Genomic DNA, 18,049 nt, shown 5'->3' with positions numbered 1-18,049 from the left:
ACCATGTGATTTTTCTGTCTTGAACTCATCCTTTCCCAGCTATTCAACTATCTAAATAGAGGATTATCTTGAAGTTGGACAACAAAGTTCAGAAAGATATGCATAATTCTTTGCAAGATCTTTCTGCTCAGAGTGTCTCTGAATTAACCTACATACAGAGGTGTCTCCAAAAAATGCAGCTTACAGAAATGTTTTTTCTCATCGTAAGAGAACAATGAAGAGTCATGAGAAAATCAATGCTGTGTAAAAAGGAAAGGTAACAGCTGTACAAGTTTTTTATGTTCTGAAGGGAAGAGTGGGTATTATTTATTTCGTATACTTAATTTTACTAACTAAGTACAATGTTGCAGCAGCACATCATGTTATCATATACACTCATCAGTGTTCCTTCCTGTAGTGGGTTGACCCAGATGGCAGCTAAGCCCCCACCCAGATGCTCGCTTATTCCCCCATGGAGGGATAGGGGAGAGAATAGGAAGGGCAAAAGCAAGAAAAATGTATGGGTCAAGATAAAGACAAATTAATGGGGGAGGGGGGGCAAGAAAACAAAAACAAAACCAGAAACAAAAACCAAGTGATGCAAAAGCAATCACTCACGACAGATGCCCAGCCAGTCTCCAAACACCAGTTACTTTCAAAAGACTTTCCCCACCTCAGTTTTACCACTGAGCACAATGTCACACGGTATGGAGTATCTCAGCTTGGGTCAGCTGTCCCAGCTGTGTCCCCTCACAGCCTCTTCCCTATCCCCAGCCTACTCCTTGAGGGGGCAGACAGGAAACAGAGAAGGTCTTGATGCTATGTGAGCTGCATTAGCTAAAACATTGTTGTGTTACCGACACCATTTTGGTCACAAACCTAAAACACAGCACCATATGGGCTGCTATGAAGAACATGAACTCCATCCCAGCCAGACACACTACACTTCCTTTAATTTACAAATGGTACATATTGAGAAAACATGTTGAGATGTTGTTAACATTAACATTAACATGTTGTTAACATGTTAACGTCACTCTGTTAATGTGATGCCAAATTATATATGGGAATGTCGTAACTGTCCATGGAGAAGAGCAGTGAGCACTGATGTTGGTTTGAAATTCCTGAGGGACACAGAAGATGGTCCAGCCAAGTTCTTGCACTGTTGACTAAAGACCAGCAGCTTAGAGTGCGCCAAGGTAAGCACTTGCAACTCAGTTTAGACACAGCTAAAGAAATAACTCAGGTAATAAGGTGTGAGCGGTTTTAAAGGAAAGAAAAAGTTTGTGCAGTAAATTAGCACAGGAGAAAACAGTGAAGAAACAGAAACAGTAAAAAGCAGGCATTGGAACAGACTACAGGAAAGAATGAATATAAAATGGATTTAAAAGCTGCAAAGTTTACCTGAATTGCTAGCAGAAAGGAATTGACACTTGCCAAATTAGAAGAATTCAACTCAGGAATAAGTAATTTCAAGTTTACTTAAGGAGAAGACCAAAAGCCTTGCTACTTCTCTCATCAAGCAGTGAGCTTAGCTGCTGAATAAAATGAGTAAGCCTGGTCAGAAACAGTAGCAGGAGCAGTACATAGCTTGTTGTATGCATTTAATGTCCAAAATTTCAGTCTCTTCTGATGAGGACTGAAAAGGTTTTTCTGTAGAGAAGTTGATTCTGTCTCCGATAACACGGATTTAAATCTCAGTTTGATTGATTTAAATCTTATCCTGTGCTGAATGACTTCACTCTCTCTGATCTATTTTAAAATTTCTTTTGAACAAGGCATTATTTTGGATACCAAGTAATTGGAGCTTTCCTTCAGAGTAACAAACCATGTCCCTATTTAGAGACAAGCGTTCTTCCTCTTGATATTTGTATGTAATCTTCCTTGGCATTGCTAGGTTGTACCTGTTCAGTGATAGGAGAATGGGGTGATAGCTCCTAAAAAATGCATTAAGTAGGTCAACAGTCAGGTCTGACTGCATATCTTGTATTCATCTCTGAGAACTTTTGGGCATTTGGCATAATGCAGCTAAAATTAAAATTTGAAAATTCTTAATAGCCCCCTTCACCAACCTAATAAAAACAAAAGTAGCATTCAGCCTAGCATTACACATACTGTTTACTAAACTCAGTTTTATATATTAAAGTCCATTTCCAATACAATTTCAGCAGAAAATAACAGCAACTTGCTTTCCTATGCAGTTGGTGGATGTAAAGTTAGCCCTTACTTTGAAAATAAAACTGCTCATATGTGTAGGTTGCTCTACAGAGCTACCTCCCCAGCTACTCTTTTTTTACTTCCTACCACATTGTAAAAGTCAAGAAAATAAATAGGGTCTGAAAGTGGGTAGTGTTCAAAGATACTGAAAACAACTTTCTTAACATAGCCCTGATTCCATACTCTCTTAAACTGTTTTCACACAATGTGGACCAAACTGTGTGTCTTCTTCTGATCTGTCTGTTCTATGCAGCTAGCTCAAAGAAAGTGAGATCTGGCTGGTTTCGGCTGGACCATTTCCACAAGAAAAGCAGAATATCCCTGGAGGGAATAAAGCTGTTCTAATAAGCCCTTATTTTACTTGCCAAAGGAAACGGCAGAGACTTGTCTAGAGAATTTCTAGGTTTCATCTTTTCTTACCTGTTAACGCAAGAGGGAGGTTACAGCAGCTCCCAGACTATATGAAAGAAAGACAGGCTTCAGATAACTAGATTGTAAAGGAACCACAGCTGCTCCCTAAGAGCACTGCTTCACACTAACCAAAGGGGAAGATCCAGCAGGGGATCTACCCAGTACCACTGTCATTTTAAGGAAGTGACTCTTGATCCATGTCAAGGGAATTGAGTTTACGATACGGGTTATGTCTGGTGTTGAATGCAATGGAGCTCAGGGCTCAATGGCTTGCACTGAGTCCAAAACATGCCACAGGTAAATGGTGAAATACTGGAACTGCCAAAATCCATTAATTTTAACCCTTGATATGATGTATTACTCAAAAAGCTTAACTTAAAGATACATTATTGAACTGACCACTTCCACAGATACCTGTCACTGTATGGCAGGTATCAGCAAAATCACGATGGGGCTGGCAACATGAGCAGGAGCCCATTATTCAACAGCCACAGCACCAGAACAAAGGAAGGTTCAGCAGAACTGTATGGTGTCTTTCACCCAGTGCACAGTTAAATTGTGGATAACCTTGCACAAAATGTTCTCAACAGCGAAACAGAAATGAGTTCAAAAACTAGCATGAAAGGTTATTAAACATGTTAGGCTCCATGCAACCTCTGGCTCATCAAGTCCCTGTGCTGCTGGTAACTATGACGATGTTCCTGGAGAAAGTTTTCCCTAGATATATCCTACCTATCATACTGTTTTCCAAACCTTTTCCCCCTATTCTACCACATAAAGTCCAGGAGAGCCACTTCGATTTTACGTTCCAAATACAGACTAAGATATGAGATCAAAACACTTGAAAAATTTAAATGTGTCAGAAATCTCAGTCACTTACAATCAGTTGCAATCTCTACTCCTGTGAGATGAGAATCAAGGCTATTTGAAAAGATAAAGCCAAATCTGGGGACCTGCACATCCTGGCTTTTCCCTGTACATCTCAGTATTCCAGCTGGAAAAAGTGACTACACAATTGCCATAAAATCATAGCTTTCAACATGAGAAGTACAGAAGATCAGGAAAATATATTATAAAAGAGGTTTTTGTAACAGCTGGCTTTCTGCTGAAGCAAATTTTTCAACTCCCACAACAGACATACTGGGTTCCAACTCATTTTTCAGCATTCCAGCAAAAAATTTTCTGTACCGTCTCTTGAAATAATGAAATCTGTTTTTTCAGTCAGTGGCATCATACCAGGGAAATATCAGCTGGAGCATTGGTAAAGACAGTAGTTCAGGCAGATGTCACTACCATTCAGTTGTTACAGATATTCCTGACAGGACAAAGCAGGACTGTATAACCCCTTTGGTCTGAACAACATCTCTGAACCATGCAGACGTGGTTCTACCCAACATTACAAATTCCATGCGCCAAACCACCTTGGAAATATCCGTGGTTTCCTTCAGCTGCAGCACTTCACTGGCAGGGTTAAGGCCAAAATCACTCTCTCTTTGTATCTGTTATATTATTTTTTGCCACTTCTCCAGTGGCATAAGAATATGGTTGCCTGAGCGGGTTTGCCAAGGGAATGATAAAATTATGAAAGCTGTTGCTTTGGTTCCTCATGTACAAATGAGCAGGAACAACGAATAGCTGATCCTTTAAGAGTTCCCCAGAAAATGGAAAATGCACCAGTAGTCCCTGTTTCTTGTGTCTCTAGTGGTAGAAAAATAAATCCTCTATTTTTGAGCCTTTCTACTCATAAAACATTTTTCTCATTTCCTTGAAATGTTCCGGCTTTATTTTATTGGTACATTTGAAAATAATTTTCTGAACAGTTTTCTAAACTTTTTTAAATGAAAATCTAAATTTACAACTAGCAGAGAGCCAGAACTCAGAAATAAGATACTATATCATGCCCATATCTCTTGCCTAATTGTGGTGATGTGAATGGACATTATGGAAGTTATGGACACTATGGAACTTTGTTGGTGATGTTGCTTTCCTGCTGTGAGAAGTTAGCGTGCAGAATGCATATTAAGTGCACAAAACTAACGAAGAGCGTAACCTCAACACATGGCTTTCCTATAGCGCTTTGAAGAAAACACTCCAGTTCAAACACTTGATAAGCAGACAAAAAAATAACTTTGAAGTGACGTGTATGCAGTCATCATTCCACAAAGGACACAGATAAACAAAAAACTGAACCTGGCCTCTCAAAGTCTTATATATGTGCTCAAAATGATGCATCCAAGTATTTTCAGAACAGCTTCAATGATGCTGTGAATTAGATTACTCACTTTGACAAGACAATATCAAAACTTTGAGTCAGGTTCTTAGAAACACCGGTGGATCTGGACCCACAGGGGAAGTACCTGTCCTTTGAATCATGGTAATGGGAGGGAAGTGTTTTCAGATCTCCCTTCTAACAGAGAAAATATGTCTGAAAAAAGTATTTCTGGCTGACGGAAAGAATGAGTACTAGAAAGAGAAGTCTGAAAAGAGGTTGAGTGGGTAGTTTTATGACTGAACAATTATGAGCCTATAACACTCAGTAAGGCATCTTGCTGTTCTGAGGTATTTGCTTATCATTGATAGTCTTAATGAAATGGTCTTACCGATGGTCTTAATGAATTTTTTTAATTATTACTTTTAATTAAGCGCTGCCTTAAGTGCTATCCATCAGAGGGACCACACTCCTGAATGGCAAGCCTGGACTAAAAATGGTCTATACCTGAAAGCTGGCTTCGTAACAGCAATTGCTGATGGTTTCAATGGAAAATGAATTCACATTTTTGTGATCCTTCATTTAAATATTATTTTTCAACTTGATTGCTTTAAACAATAAAAAGTAGAATTTCTATGCAAGTAAGTCATTATTTTTTCTTTATGGCACACTTGAAATACAGAATTATAGAGCTGGACAGGGTCTCAGAAGGTCATCTAACCCTTCCAGCCACACCTCCGCTATTTCTGACACATCCTTGTCTAGTCAGTTCTTTGATGACCAGTGACAGAGACCAACGTCCCAGATGACCTTCTCCAGTGCTTCACCAAAATCTTCCTAATGGCTACCCTAAATGTCCTTCCTGACATTCCACCCCATTAGTTCTACACGTGTCCAATGCAGACAAGGAGAACAGAGTACACCCTTCATCTTTGCGAGCAGCCTTTTATGTTTCTGAAGACTGGTATAATACCCATTCCCCTCCACCATAGCTGTCCCACCCTACCTTTTCTTCTTGGGGCATGACTTCCAAACCCCATCCTGGCTGTTCTCCTCTGGATTCTCTCCGATCAGTGAACACTTTTGCCAACAGTCACCTGGAGCAGATTTCTACACCAGCAAGTGCTGAGCAGAGAGATTGCTGCGGGTGTTGCAACACTGCAGTACAGTAAATGTTCAGCTAATCTTCACGTTAAATACGGAAGATTGCCGGTATCCAAAAGATGAGCCGTTATGAGACCTCTGTGAAATAAATGTGAGAAAAGTACACAATGGGAGGCAGTTGCATGCAACAAGTGATGGGGGATCAAAAGCTGGTGGTATGACATGACACACAATGCTGGTGGTACAACATGCTATGTCACATTTGACATGATGCAGGATTTCCCCTCCTGGCAGGGAGTGAGAGGTGGCAGAAAACGCAAATTTGCAAAAGTATTTTAAAATTGTCAGAAATAACTGTTTCATAGGAGAAGAGGAAAAGTAGTTAGGGTGAACGTAACTCTTGCACTGCTTTACTGAGGAGCTACAAAGTCAGCACAGGACGGTGCCAAAGATATTCCAGAGTATTTTAGAAACCGGGCTGACTACAGCTAAGTTAAAATAGGCACTTTCACGTACATCGACTGGCCTTTACAATGATTGTTTCGCTTAAGTGACTTCAGACTTGTGGTTGTGGGAGTAGCGTAAGTGGGGATAACGTTATCTATTTAGAAACATGTTTGCTTTTACGTATATAAAAGGTGGGGGGGCGGCTTCAAAATCGCCCTGTGAACTCGCTCGCAGAAGTCTGCAGGTTCGGTCTGTCGCTGGAGGAAGCCCCCGGAGCCTGCGGGTGCGGTCGGCCGGCACCGGGTCCCGCACCGCCCCTGCCCCGCACTCCTGCCCCGGGCATCCCCCCCCGCCGCCCCCGGGCTCCAGCGGCTGCCGGGGCGGGGCGGGGCGGGGGCGGCGGCGGCTCGGCCCCGCGGCGGGGAGGGCGGTGGCCTGGCCCGGCCCGGCCCCGCGTCCGCGCAGCCCCCTCCAACCCCCCCCCCAGCTCCCGCCTGTCCCCCGCAGCACATGACCCGCAATGGAGCCGCGCCGGCCCTGCCCAGAAGTTTGGAGCCGGGGGAGCGGGCGGAGGCTGGCGGCGAGGGGACGGCTGCAGCCGGCGCCCAGCCGCGGGCGGTGGGCAGGTGAGGCGGGGCGGGGGCGGCGGGGGGCGGACGGGCTGGCCGGGGGGGAGGCAGCCGCGCCGAGCCGTCCCGCTCCGCGGCGGCAGGTGAAGGGGGGGCAGCTTCGGCAGCGCCTCCGGACGAAGCGCGATCGCGGGTGCCCCGGGGCGGAGGGGCCGGGGCGGGCAGCGGCGAAGCCCCTCGGGATGCCGTCGGGGCGGTCCCGGTCTGCCCGGAGCCGCGCTGGAGCCGGGGTTCCGTGTCGCGTTGTCCTGCTCGGTTCCCTCCGCCCTCGACGCCGCAGCTGGAGGTGGGCGCCGGAGCGGAGGGGCCGCGGCGGGCGGGTGGTGCCGGGCGCTCCGCGGGGTCTGCCGGCGGGAGCTGAAGCCGTCTCAGGTACCGTCCTTCCTTCTGTATCCCCGCAGGTGTAGGCGGTGCCGGGCTGTCCAGCGCCCAGCCTGACCTCCGTCTCAGATGGAGGCACCGCTGGGAGGAAGCGGGGACGGTGAGGTGTCCCTGGGACAGTAGCCAAAGCAGAGTGACACGTTTCTAGGCTGGCCCGGCCACCCCCCCGGCGGGGCAGTCTTCTCTGCAGCTTTGTTGCGTTTTCGATCCAGGAGAGTGTGGGCTGCTGCTGGCAGCTACAGGATGAAGTCGCCTCCCTGCTGCATGTCTCTTTCTTCCCAAGCATCCCTGGAGGAACCAGGGAGCAGCACATCCCTGGGCTCCCTGGACTCCAGTGTTTTCTCCAGTGAGGAAGAGCAGGGGCCCCTGCTGCAGAAGGTCATTCCCTCCTTGGACTGCTTTACTATCAATGTAGGAGGCAGCCGCTTTGTGATGTCCCAGCAAACTTTGTCTTGCTACCCTGACACCCGTCTTGGCAAACTGGCCGTAGTGGTCTCTGCTGCCCGGGATGTGGCCTCTGGCCTCCTTGAGCTTTGTGATGATGCCAACCTCGTGGAGAATGAATATTTCTTTGACCGGAGCTCACAGGCGTTTCACTACATCCTGAATTACTACCAGACAGGGAGGCTGCATGTGATGGAGCAGCTTTGTGCGCTCTCCTTCCTGCAGGAGATCCAGTACTGGGGTTTGGATGAGCTCAGCATCGATTCCTGCTGCAGAGACCGGTGAGTTGTGGGAAGATGCACCATGCAGGATTGTGGGCTGGGTGTGCTAAGTGTTGACTCCTGTGCAGGGACGCTCAGGTGAGAGATTCAGCAGTAGGTGAGGTAGCAGAGCATTGGGAAAAGTGTGCTCAAAGCTGGATGAGTTCAGCCCTGAATCCTACTCTAGAGGTGGATGGGTGTAGGAAATGGGAGGTGATGTGTTGGGTGAGGTCACTGTTGACCTTTGCTGAGCAACGGGTTGGCTGTGGGATCAAGATATTGAGACCCTAACAGGAGCAGGGTCTGGGTTGTCCAGTACCAGCTTCGGACTGGCCCTGGAAGCTCAAAATGTTTGAAAGGGACAATGCTGGAGATTAAAAAGTTTGTGAAAGGAGAGATGTCCTTTCAGTCATCCAGTTTGGGCTTATCCTAGTTAGAGGGATTGGATGTGGAGTCAGGCATGGTGCTGAGAGTGTTTGGAGCCTCCCCACTGCGCACTTTTTGTTCTGGAGGATTTCCAGATCCAAGCTGGAGAGGCAGAAGGGGGGGTGGTCACCTGCCAGGCTGAGTGTGGGTGGCATGGCTCCAGGAGGAGCCGTGATGGGAAGCATGGCACATGGATGTAGCAGCTTACAGGGAGGGGGCAGCAACAGCGGGAACATGGCTCACTAGAGACAAATTGTAACAGGCAGCTTAGGAAAAAGGTGGGTTTGGACCGAACCACCCCCAGGACGTTTCTGTTAATTCTATTTGCAGATAATTTTTTTTCCCCACAATTTTTACTGTCTACTGGTCTGTTTGTTAGTATGGAAGAAATGAATTCTCTAAAGAGTGTAACTGCTATTTATCTAAAGGGGTTATATTAAAATTTCTAGAAAGAAACAAAGAGGCAGCCCCACCCCAAAAGGGTACTGAAGTTATCCTACCCTAGCATGGTCCAGTTCTGCAGCTGAGAGAGTTGGATCCTGGTTTTTATCCCTTTCTTTCTTCCCTGGTAGGTTTAACTGAAAGCTCCTACTTTGTTGGTGGTACAAGGAACTACAGACCTCTTTGGCGTATGCAAGAGTCACTGCGTATCAAATGAAGGCAAAATTGCACAGCCCACTAGCCTTTGTCTAAGACTTGAGATTTGCAGCAGTCAAAAAATACAGATATGAAAGAAAAGGATTTTTTTAGTGTACTTTGGGAATGTTTGTGTTTCATGAAATTGTTCTGTAAATATACTCTTGCTCTAACAAAACACTCAGCTATGCATTTACAATCTGTAAGTTTTGCTCAGCACAGATGCTCGTGCACGTTGTTGTGTGAGGACCTATATATTTCAAGAAAGAAAGATAACTTGTTATCATAGCGTGTATTGATCAGAACTACACCCATGAACTGCATGGTCTTTATTATGCCTTCCCTTTTAGTATTGCAGATACACACCAATAATAAAAATGGAATATAATTAATAAAATTGAGGACAATTTAGAAACAGAGGGTCTGGTTGTGCCAGGATTGCTTACAAGAATGCATGTTAGTCATGCAGCAGATCCCACAGTAGTCAACATGATCTGTGTAAATAACATGCTATCAGAATAAAATTACTCTGCACATACAAACTGTCACTGATGTGAAATGAGGGAATAGAAATATCAAGTCAATGGAAACATGCTGCAGGGTCTCAATTAATAAAATCATCAACCATACGCTTGACATCAGGGTTTTCTGAGCTCAAGTAAGGTTTACTACAATGTGTATTCTTATGTCTCACATAGTAGAGGATAAGAAAAATGTACACACATTGGTATTAAAAAATCTTTTGGGGGGGTTTCTGGGCAGGTACTTCAGGAGGAAGGAGCTGAGTGAAGCCTTAGACATCAAGAAAGATGCAGAAGAACTGGATGCCCAAGATGAAGAAGAGGACTTTTCTGGTAGCCTCTGTCCTAGTGTCAGACAGAAACTGTGGGAAGTTTTGGAAAAGCCTGGCTCCTCTGCAGCAGCCAGGACTTTCGGCACTCTGTCCATGGCTTTTGTTGTTGTGTCCATTGCCAACATGGCTTTGATTTCGGTAGAGCTAAGCTGGCTGGCACCACCACTACTGGATGCCCTAGAGTACCTGTGCATTGCGTGGTTCACTGTGGAGTTTGTTTTGAGGTTCCTGTGTGCACGGGATCGGTGTCGCTTCCTAAGGAGTGTGGCAAACATCATAGACCTCCTTGCTATTTTACCTTTCTACATCACCCTGCTGGTGGAGAGCCTGTGTGGTGGGGAGAGCTCCCAAGAACTGGAGAACGTGGGGCGCATTGTCCAAGTGCTCAGACTGCTCAGAGCCCTGCGGATGCTGAAGCTGGGAAGACATTCAACAGGTATTTTTGGCCATGGCAGTGGTACTTCTCGTTTTTGCTGCCTACACCAGTTGTTCCTGGGCACAGCCCCCCATTTTGTGTGCATTTCTGCCTAACCTTTCTACCCAATCTAATGTTAGCAGTAATGGCTTGTGAAAATCTTACTTTTGGACATTGGTAATTGAGTGGCAGGGGCCTTCTCCAGTTAGTTTTAGTTCTTCATAAAGCCAGTGTATATTGTTTGCATAGAATATTTACAAAAACAGGCCCCAAAGTTGGAGGTGGTAAATCATCCCCCAGTCATTCACAGTGTCATAAATTTACAAACATACATTTGAGTTGATTTGGTTAGGGATGAAGCAAGAAAAGCAGCAGACATCATTGACCCACACTTTTTGTATTACCAAAAGCCCATTAATGACAGCTTTAGTACCTGTCAGAATTTATTTTGTTAGGAACTATATGCAAAGAAATATATAGTGATTTTGTGTACAGCACAGATCCTGAAAACAACCAGGATAGAGAGTGTTTCAAGAAAACTGTTAAAACTGAATCCTACAGGGCAGTGGGCTGAGGGTCTCTCTGGCCCTGTTGAAGACACTGATATCTGTGTGATATGTGGAGCACAGCTGGGGGCTGTTTACGGAATGGACCTAGGTGCAGCTCAGAGCAGCAGTGTCAGATGCAGTCAGCATTCACCCATCGGTGTGGGGCCCTTGGTGTCCAAGCTCTTCTGACAGGCCAGCAGACAGATAGATGAACAGCAAGCAGGCTAGGGTGGAAGGTGAGATGCATTTCTGAGAACATTTTTGTCCACTCTTTCTGAGTAGTGAAGGGAAGGCATAAAAGGTAATGTTTTCTAGTGGGAATTTATCAGAGGAAGCTGGAAGTGATTGGGAAGTGTTGCGTTTCTCCATGTGTTTACCCCATCTTTATTCCTACTTCATGACATGTAAATGCCTCGATATATGAAAGAGCAAAAGCCATACTCCCACCACACCATCTCCATGCCATGATGTTACCCAGTGCTTGGCATTTTCAAGGTGCCAATTCAAAGATTTAATCGTGTTCCCACTTAAATCAGCGCTGGATATGGCACCGAATTTGACAGGAGAAATGTTCAGCCAACACTTAGAGCTTTGAAAACTCGGATCCTAACAGTAAATCACGGTCTTTGTCCTGCAATATTAGCCTGTTCTGAAGATGGTGATGGTTGTTCTTACATCGCACTCAACGTACCCTTCCAGGGTTTCTTGCCATGGAGCAGGAAAATTGGTCAATGCTTCTCTTTTTCGGAGACCCACCTCCCCGCTTTTTGTGAACTGACCCTACCCCAGCAGGCATTACAGTGTGCTTGCAGCAGCAGAATTTGTCTCTTTATTTTTGTTCCTACAGAAGGGCAATGAACCTGCCTACCAATGGCAGGGAATAGCTTTAAGGCTGCGGAGCATAATCGTAGTGGTTTGGGAAGTATCTTAATCTTACTCGCCTACCCTGGATTATGCCTATACTGATGCATAGCAGTCCCTTAGAAAGCAGTTGAAAGGAAGTTTATAATGATTCAGTCTGTCAATGAGTTTGTTTTGCTTCATTATATTTTGTGCAGGGTTTGGTGGTGGTTTTTTCGCAAGAAAGGCTGCTACCCACTTCTGATGGTAGCTCTAATGTGAATGCATTCCTCTCTAATTGCATTTTGAAAATAAGAGAAAGATTTTAACTCATCAAGGCACTTTTGTGCTGAATAACAAAACAGTTATCCAGAAATATATTGATTCTAGTTATAAAGTTTCCAGTTTATTGCATTTTACTGTTACAGAATGAATCCATGAAACTCAGTTCTAAGGCTTTTTCTATCAAGTTGAAACCAGATGTTTCAAACACTTGCATAATAACTGTTAACTTCAGATATATTAACTTTCAGGGATGGTCTAAACTTTTGTGTCTATTTATTCTTAAATTTGTTAAAATATTACTACAGTTTATATCACAATATTGAGTGCCGTTAAGAGTTCAGTAATTCCACGTTAGGTAGAAGTGTATTAATTATATCAAAATCTAGTCTCCTAATCTGTAAGTGAGCTATCATCTTGCTACTAAAACCAAAGTACCAGTTTCAAAATATGAGAAGTAACGTATGTTACTTAAACCATGCAGAGCAGCATTACCATCACTGTGCTTGCTTCTTTGGTAGTTCAGAGTTGCTGCCCACTTGGGCCCAGCACACTACATCAAACCTGTATGATTTAAATGTAGAAAGTCACTGTTTTGATCTTCTGTTAGAGGAGATGCTGCTACTAAGACAAAACATAGCCCTAATAAATGAAAATAGAAACATACGCTCTCAGATCTGAAGCCTTGTTTCTGACCGCTAGAGATGTGGGAGGTATGTAGCAGAAGAGAGTTTTGTTAACGTGCATCTAAACACAACCACAGCTGCTAATATAAATGAACCCCATAAGTACCATACACAGAGACCATCTTCATTGCACATACCGAGGCAGTCCTGAAAAATCTCAGTGTTTAGGGATGGCACTCACAACAGTTCTGCTCTCTTGCCCTGGATCTGGCAGCTCAAAGCTGCCTCCCTGTGAAGCTTCTCTCTGCCTCCTGCGCTCTCGGGCCAGACAAAGCTTCATGTGCTGCTCACCTGCTTTGTGTGGCAAGAGGAGTGCGAGATCAGAAGAGATGAGAAAATTCATGGCTGCAGCTCCTCTTTCACCACGGAGGAGTGATCACAATCCCAAGGAGAGCATCTCTGCAGACCCATAGCAAAGCTGGGGTCCCAGCAGCAGCCTGGCTTTGCTGTCAGGGGCAGATATGAGTTAGAAAAAAACATACCATCTCTTTTATTCACTTTCTTTTTAAATAAATGGCAGATTAACCTTTTTGTGGGGAAGGGCAGAGAAAGAAATGGAAGAATCATTTCTGCCCCTTTGAAAGCTGAACCAAGCTAATAGGAGGGATGTGATGCCGAGAAACACTGGAGCTAGATTGGAGTGACTGTGTGATTACTTATGCCGAGTGCTATACTTCGTCAAAGAGCAACTGAGAAATCAGTAGCACCTCTGCCCAGAAAATGTATGTAAGGTGAGACCTTTTGAGATAGCAAAATTATGGATTTGAGTGGCTGCAAGAATAGGTGAGAACTGAACCTGCATTCCTCACATTCTCTGATGCTCCCCAGCTGTTGGATTCCTTCTGGAGCCGTGTTTTGCATGCAACCTTGCTGGTCTTCCTCTGGGAAGCATTTACAGATTGACTCCTTGAGGAGAAGAAGAGCGTGAGCATCTTGCTTCTGATGGCAATAGGCATATACCTGAAAGAAGGCTGCAGTGTATGTCGGGATGAGAAGCCTCTGGATACATGAAAAAGTGAAACTTCAGCACCTGTAGTGCCAAAAGTTTAGGATGATTTAAATGCTGTGTGTAAATTGGAAGTTCCAAACATCAGCTTGTATTGCCATGTCCGTTTGGGCCGTAGAAAGGTGGAACGTGACCTGCCTGGCAGAAACACCGCCCCTTCCTCCTGCTGGCCCCAGGGCTGGGGTGCTTGCCTGCCCCGTGCCAGCACCTCCCAGCACGAGTAACCACGCTGTTACAGCTCTCGGCAAGGAGTTCTCATGGGAAGTCGTAAGACTTGCTGAGGTGTCTGTGCTGGAACAGCCCTAGCTTGGCTGTGTGCTAGGGCACAGAGACATTTTTTAAAGTTACAATATAATATGGCAGAATATATTATTCTTTTTAATACGCCTAACTAATTCCCACTTAGAATGAACTGCGGAGTCCAGTAAGGTGTCTGATTCATAGATCCATCTAAAAATGTCTTCTGACTTCATCTGAAGATGTGAAGAGATGGAGAACCGTTGTTTCACTGATAATTCATTCTAGTGATTATGTACCCTTACCACCTCACCAAATTAATTTTTCTTTTTTTTCATTTCAAGGTCCAGGCACTGGTGTAGTTTCTGGGGGTTTTGTTTCTTTCTTTTTTTTTTTTTTTTGCTTTAACAAATTAAAGGGTTCTGTAGTTATTATTTCCCTTTATGATAACCAAGACAACTCTTCAATACCTGTTTTCCTATTTGATAACTGAGACAGCTTGAGCTCTGTTTTTCCACACACTGAATCATTTCTGTTAAACTCTTCTTCACCTTCTGCAGTTTTTCAGTACCTTTGTTTGAGATGAGGATAATAGAACTGTGAATGCTAAAAAAAAAAATCAGCCTCTCTAACAGTCAGAATAATTAAACATAGGAAGAATATTTTACTGAAGACGTGGAACAAACAGTTAGCAGTTACTGTCCTGTTCCTCCTTATTTTGACCTGGTTTATGGAAGAGTTGCACTGTTTTTTAGCTATAGTGTTCTCAGGATCCATCATAAGGTGCAGACCCTGGCTTTTAGAGTACTCATTTATGCTTTGAAAAGAAATGCTGTAGAAGTAATTTTAAATTGGAGTACCTTCTTCCTAGGTCACCCAAAAGGACTTACTCTTCTACCTTGTTCAGTAGGGGGTTTTACAGGGCAATTGATTATAGTGACTTCCTTGGAAGATGAGAGTTTGATCTGGATCTTTGCAATTGTCTCACACAGCTTTTACACTGCTTATCTTAGTGCATTTTCAAGATGTTGAGGCAGTCATGTTAACAGAGAAAAGATTACACTGGTATATCGTATTACCCTTGCGTTTCAGGTTTAAACTACATCACTGTAATAAGCATTCTAACCAACAGATCATAGTGATAGTAATATAAAACCTGGATATGGACAAGTCCTTAAATGGAGTTCATAGAAGAAAATACTGAAAAAGGAAGCACTCCCTACAAACTCTAGTGTGTACTTACACTGTTTGTTGTACATAAACAAAAACTTTAAAACCCAATAGACCTGAGGGGAAAAAGAAAGAGCCAAAGGCAAGAAGAAATTTTAACACCTTGTAATTTGAGATTGAGGAAAGAAAAGCAAATCAAATTGCTTATTACCCTAATGAGCATATGAAGTCTGCAAGCAGAGGCAGAGCTCCAATGAGCTATTTTGCAAACACTGATTTAGATAGAAGTGTACCCCATGAAGACTAATTCATAAGCATTGTGTTTTTCTCATTTATTAAAGAAAACATAGTACGTTTTTAAAGAACAGTATTAAAAACCGGTCGAAAATCACTTGTGATTCAAAAGAGAATTTCAGCCTCCCATGTGTCTCAGCTGAGTTCATACCCTGTTATCTTCCTTCTTTGTTTATGTGTGCAATATTTACCCATTGCACTATTATTGGATTTACTTTCCTGCTGGCTTTGTCGGGCAGTCTAGCCTTGAGGCAACAGCACTAAAAGGAATGTGGGGGGTTATGGAGAGCGGTCAGCTGTACACGAACTCCCTGTGTTTTGATGTCTACAGATAAAGATATTGATAGGTTTTTTGGGGGAAGGAGGGGTTGGAGAGGCTCTGAGAGCTGTAAAAGGATTAAAAATAGTCCTGAGCAAAGAAAAAGTTACTGAGTGACTGAACCGGGCTCTAAGCACCCACCTGGAACACAGATTTGGTAACTAAGGGTTGCTTGTTCCAAAGTGACCAAAGTGGGGAGTGAGCGAGCAGCCGCGTGGTCCTGGTTGCTGGCTGAGGTTCAACCACAACAACGGTTATTTAGGTAACTTATTAAAAATTGTGCTAGATCTTCTGTTACAGCCAGTTGACTACATCAAGATTGGTTAGCTTTTCTAAACCACAGGCATACATAGTTCAAATGATAAGTAACGAGGCAAATTTATATGCTCTGTCTTAAGGAAACAGAGATGATGTCAGTGGTTCAGTCTAACATTTTAATCCATTTCTTTAAATCATGTTTTCACAGTAGTGTTGAGAGCAGCACCCCTTTTTCTTAAGGCATGTTTACTAGCAGTCGAAGGAAAATATAAGGCTTTCAAATAAGAGATGTTTTGCAAAGTTATGATGGCAGCTACGTGAATCAGCCTACTGACAGCATTTCTTGTCTTTCAGGCTTGCGGTCTCTTGGGATGACTATCGCACAGTGCTACGAGGAGGTTGGCCTTTTGCTGCTTTTCCTCTCTGTAGGAATCTCTATATTTTCCACCGTGGAGTACTTTGTGGAGCAAGGCGTGCCAGGCACCACTTTCACAAGCGTACCTGGTGCTTGGTGGTGGGCAACAACTTCCATGACAACTGTTGGTTATGGTGACATTAGACCAGACACTACCATTGGTAAGGTAGTGGCCTTCATGTGTATACTATCAGGAATACTGGTTTTGGCTTTGCCAATAGCTATAATAAATGACCGGTTTTCTGCCTGTTACTTTACACTGAAGATAAAAGAAGCTGCTCTTCGGCAGCGTGAAGCTTTAAAGAAACTCACGAAGAACTCGTCCAGCGATTCAAATATCAATGTTAATTTGCGAGACATATATGCACGCAGTGTTATGGACATGTTACGGTTAAAAAGCAGAGAGAGAGCAAGTACAAGGAGCAGCGGAGCAGATGATTTTTGGTTTTGACTTTTAAGTTATTTAGCCTTGTATAGCAAATAGACTACTTCAAAAAAGTAGTATTAAGCATCTCTCTTTTTTTTATTATTTGCCACACAGTGTATTTGCTTTTCCAGCTGGAGTTTTACTAACTTGAACAGACAGAGATAATTATTGTATACAAAAGGCAGATTTCATAATGTGGAGTCTCTCAAGCTCTGAAACCTGCCTCCAGAACTGGATCGTGGTGGGTCAGATGGGAAATAATGGGTCCATCAAAGAAAAACAGTGATGCAAACACTTGCCTATGAATCTTATGTCCTTGCTAATGTATAAGAATAAAGACTTAGTGAAAATTGCCACAGTGTTTTGAATTTTGAAGATCTATGAGATTTAGTTTTGCATTGGAGGAACAAAAGTCAAAGACATAAAGAAAAACTGAAAAGGGAAGTCTAAAGAAGTGAAATGTTGAATAAATTTAGGATGACATTCCTATAAGAAGCTTCATCCTGACTGCCTTTCTTATCCCCATCTTCTACTCCATTTTCCTGAAAAAGAGGTTACTAAACCGTGGAGGGGGGAGAATTTCCTCATTTGAAGAGAAGCAAAGGGCTACCAGACACATTGTGGGTATCAGGAGACAGGTGAAAGTATTAAGCAGATGCGAGATCTGCTGCGAAGTATAAAATAGTAATGAAATAGGTGCTGTAATGTAGAGCATCCTCTGGAGTCGCTCTAGAAGTTGCAGGAGCTAATACAGCCTTTCCAGCATAGAAGTCATTTACAAACTTAGTTTGAACTATGCCTTCTTTATGTGTTTTGATTCCCATAACTTACTTGTGTAGCTAAGAAGTTTTTGTGCTCAAGTAGTCACTGATGGATATCGGAAGAAACAGAAATGGTAAAAGATAAACTACTCTTTTCTCTGTCTCCTATTAAAATTAGGTATTCCGAGTGGGACAGATTTTTATAAAAAATTAATAATCTTCACTGACCCATTATTAGAAAAATCCCTCATCAAAGGAAAAATGAACACTTGTTGGACTGCATGCTTAGTCTAATGCAGTAATCAAAGTACAAAATTAAAATAATCAGGGGTATTTTCAGTCAAGTTTCCCACCACTTCAGTGGCCTAATATCATTTTTATCAAACAAAGCTTTT

General features: G+C 43.4%; 1 protein-coding gene across 3 annotated transcripts; it reads left to right on the top strand.

The window, feature by feature from the left end:
* Positions 1-6,605: 6,605 nt before the first annotated feature.
* Positions 6,606-17,247, top strand: KCNV1 (potassium voltage-gated channel modifier subfamily V member 1). 3 transcript variants are annotated; one of them, XM_063327422.1, is made up of 4 exons: positions 6,606-6,993; positions 7,590-8,102; positions 9,906-10,432; positions 16,406-17,247. In XM_063327422.1, exons 1-4 carry the CDS (start codon positions 6,878-6,880, stop codon positions 16,915-16,917), a joined length of 1,668 nt encoding a protein of 555 aa, XP_063183492.1. In that variant the 5' UTR covers positions 6,606-6,877; the 3' UTR covers positions 16,918-17,247. The 3 variants fall into 3 exon arrangements, with proteins under 3 accessions (XP_063183492.1, XP_063183493.1, XP_063183494.1); XM_063327423.1 differs by having other exon boundaries at positions 7,398-8,102; XM_063327424.1 differs by having other exon boundaries at positions 6,868-6,993; positions 7,404-8,102.
* The last annotated feature ends 802 nt before the right edge of the window (positions 17,248-18,049 follow it).

Source organism: Chroicocephalus ridibundus, chromosome 2 (genome assembly GCF_963924245.1).
Source record: "Chroicocephalus ridibundus chromosome 2, bChrRid1.1, whole genome shotgun sequence".
Lineage (NCBI taxonomy): Eukaryota > Metazoa > Chordata > Aves > Charadriiformes > Laridae > Chroicocephalus > Chroicocephalus ridibundus.
Note: the sequence above shows the minus strand (reverse complement) of the source record. Positions and strands in the feature narration are given on the sequence as shown.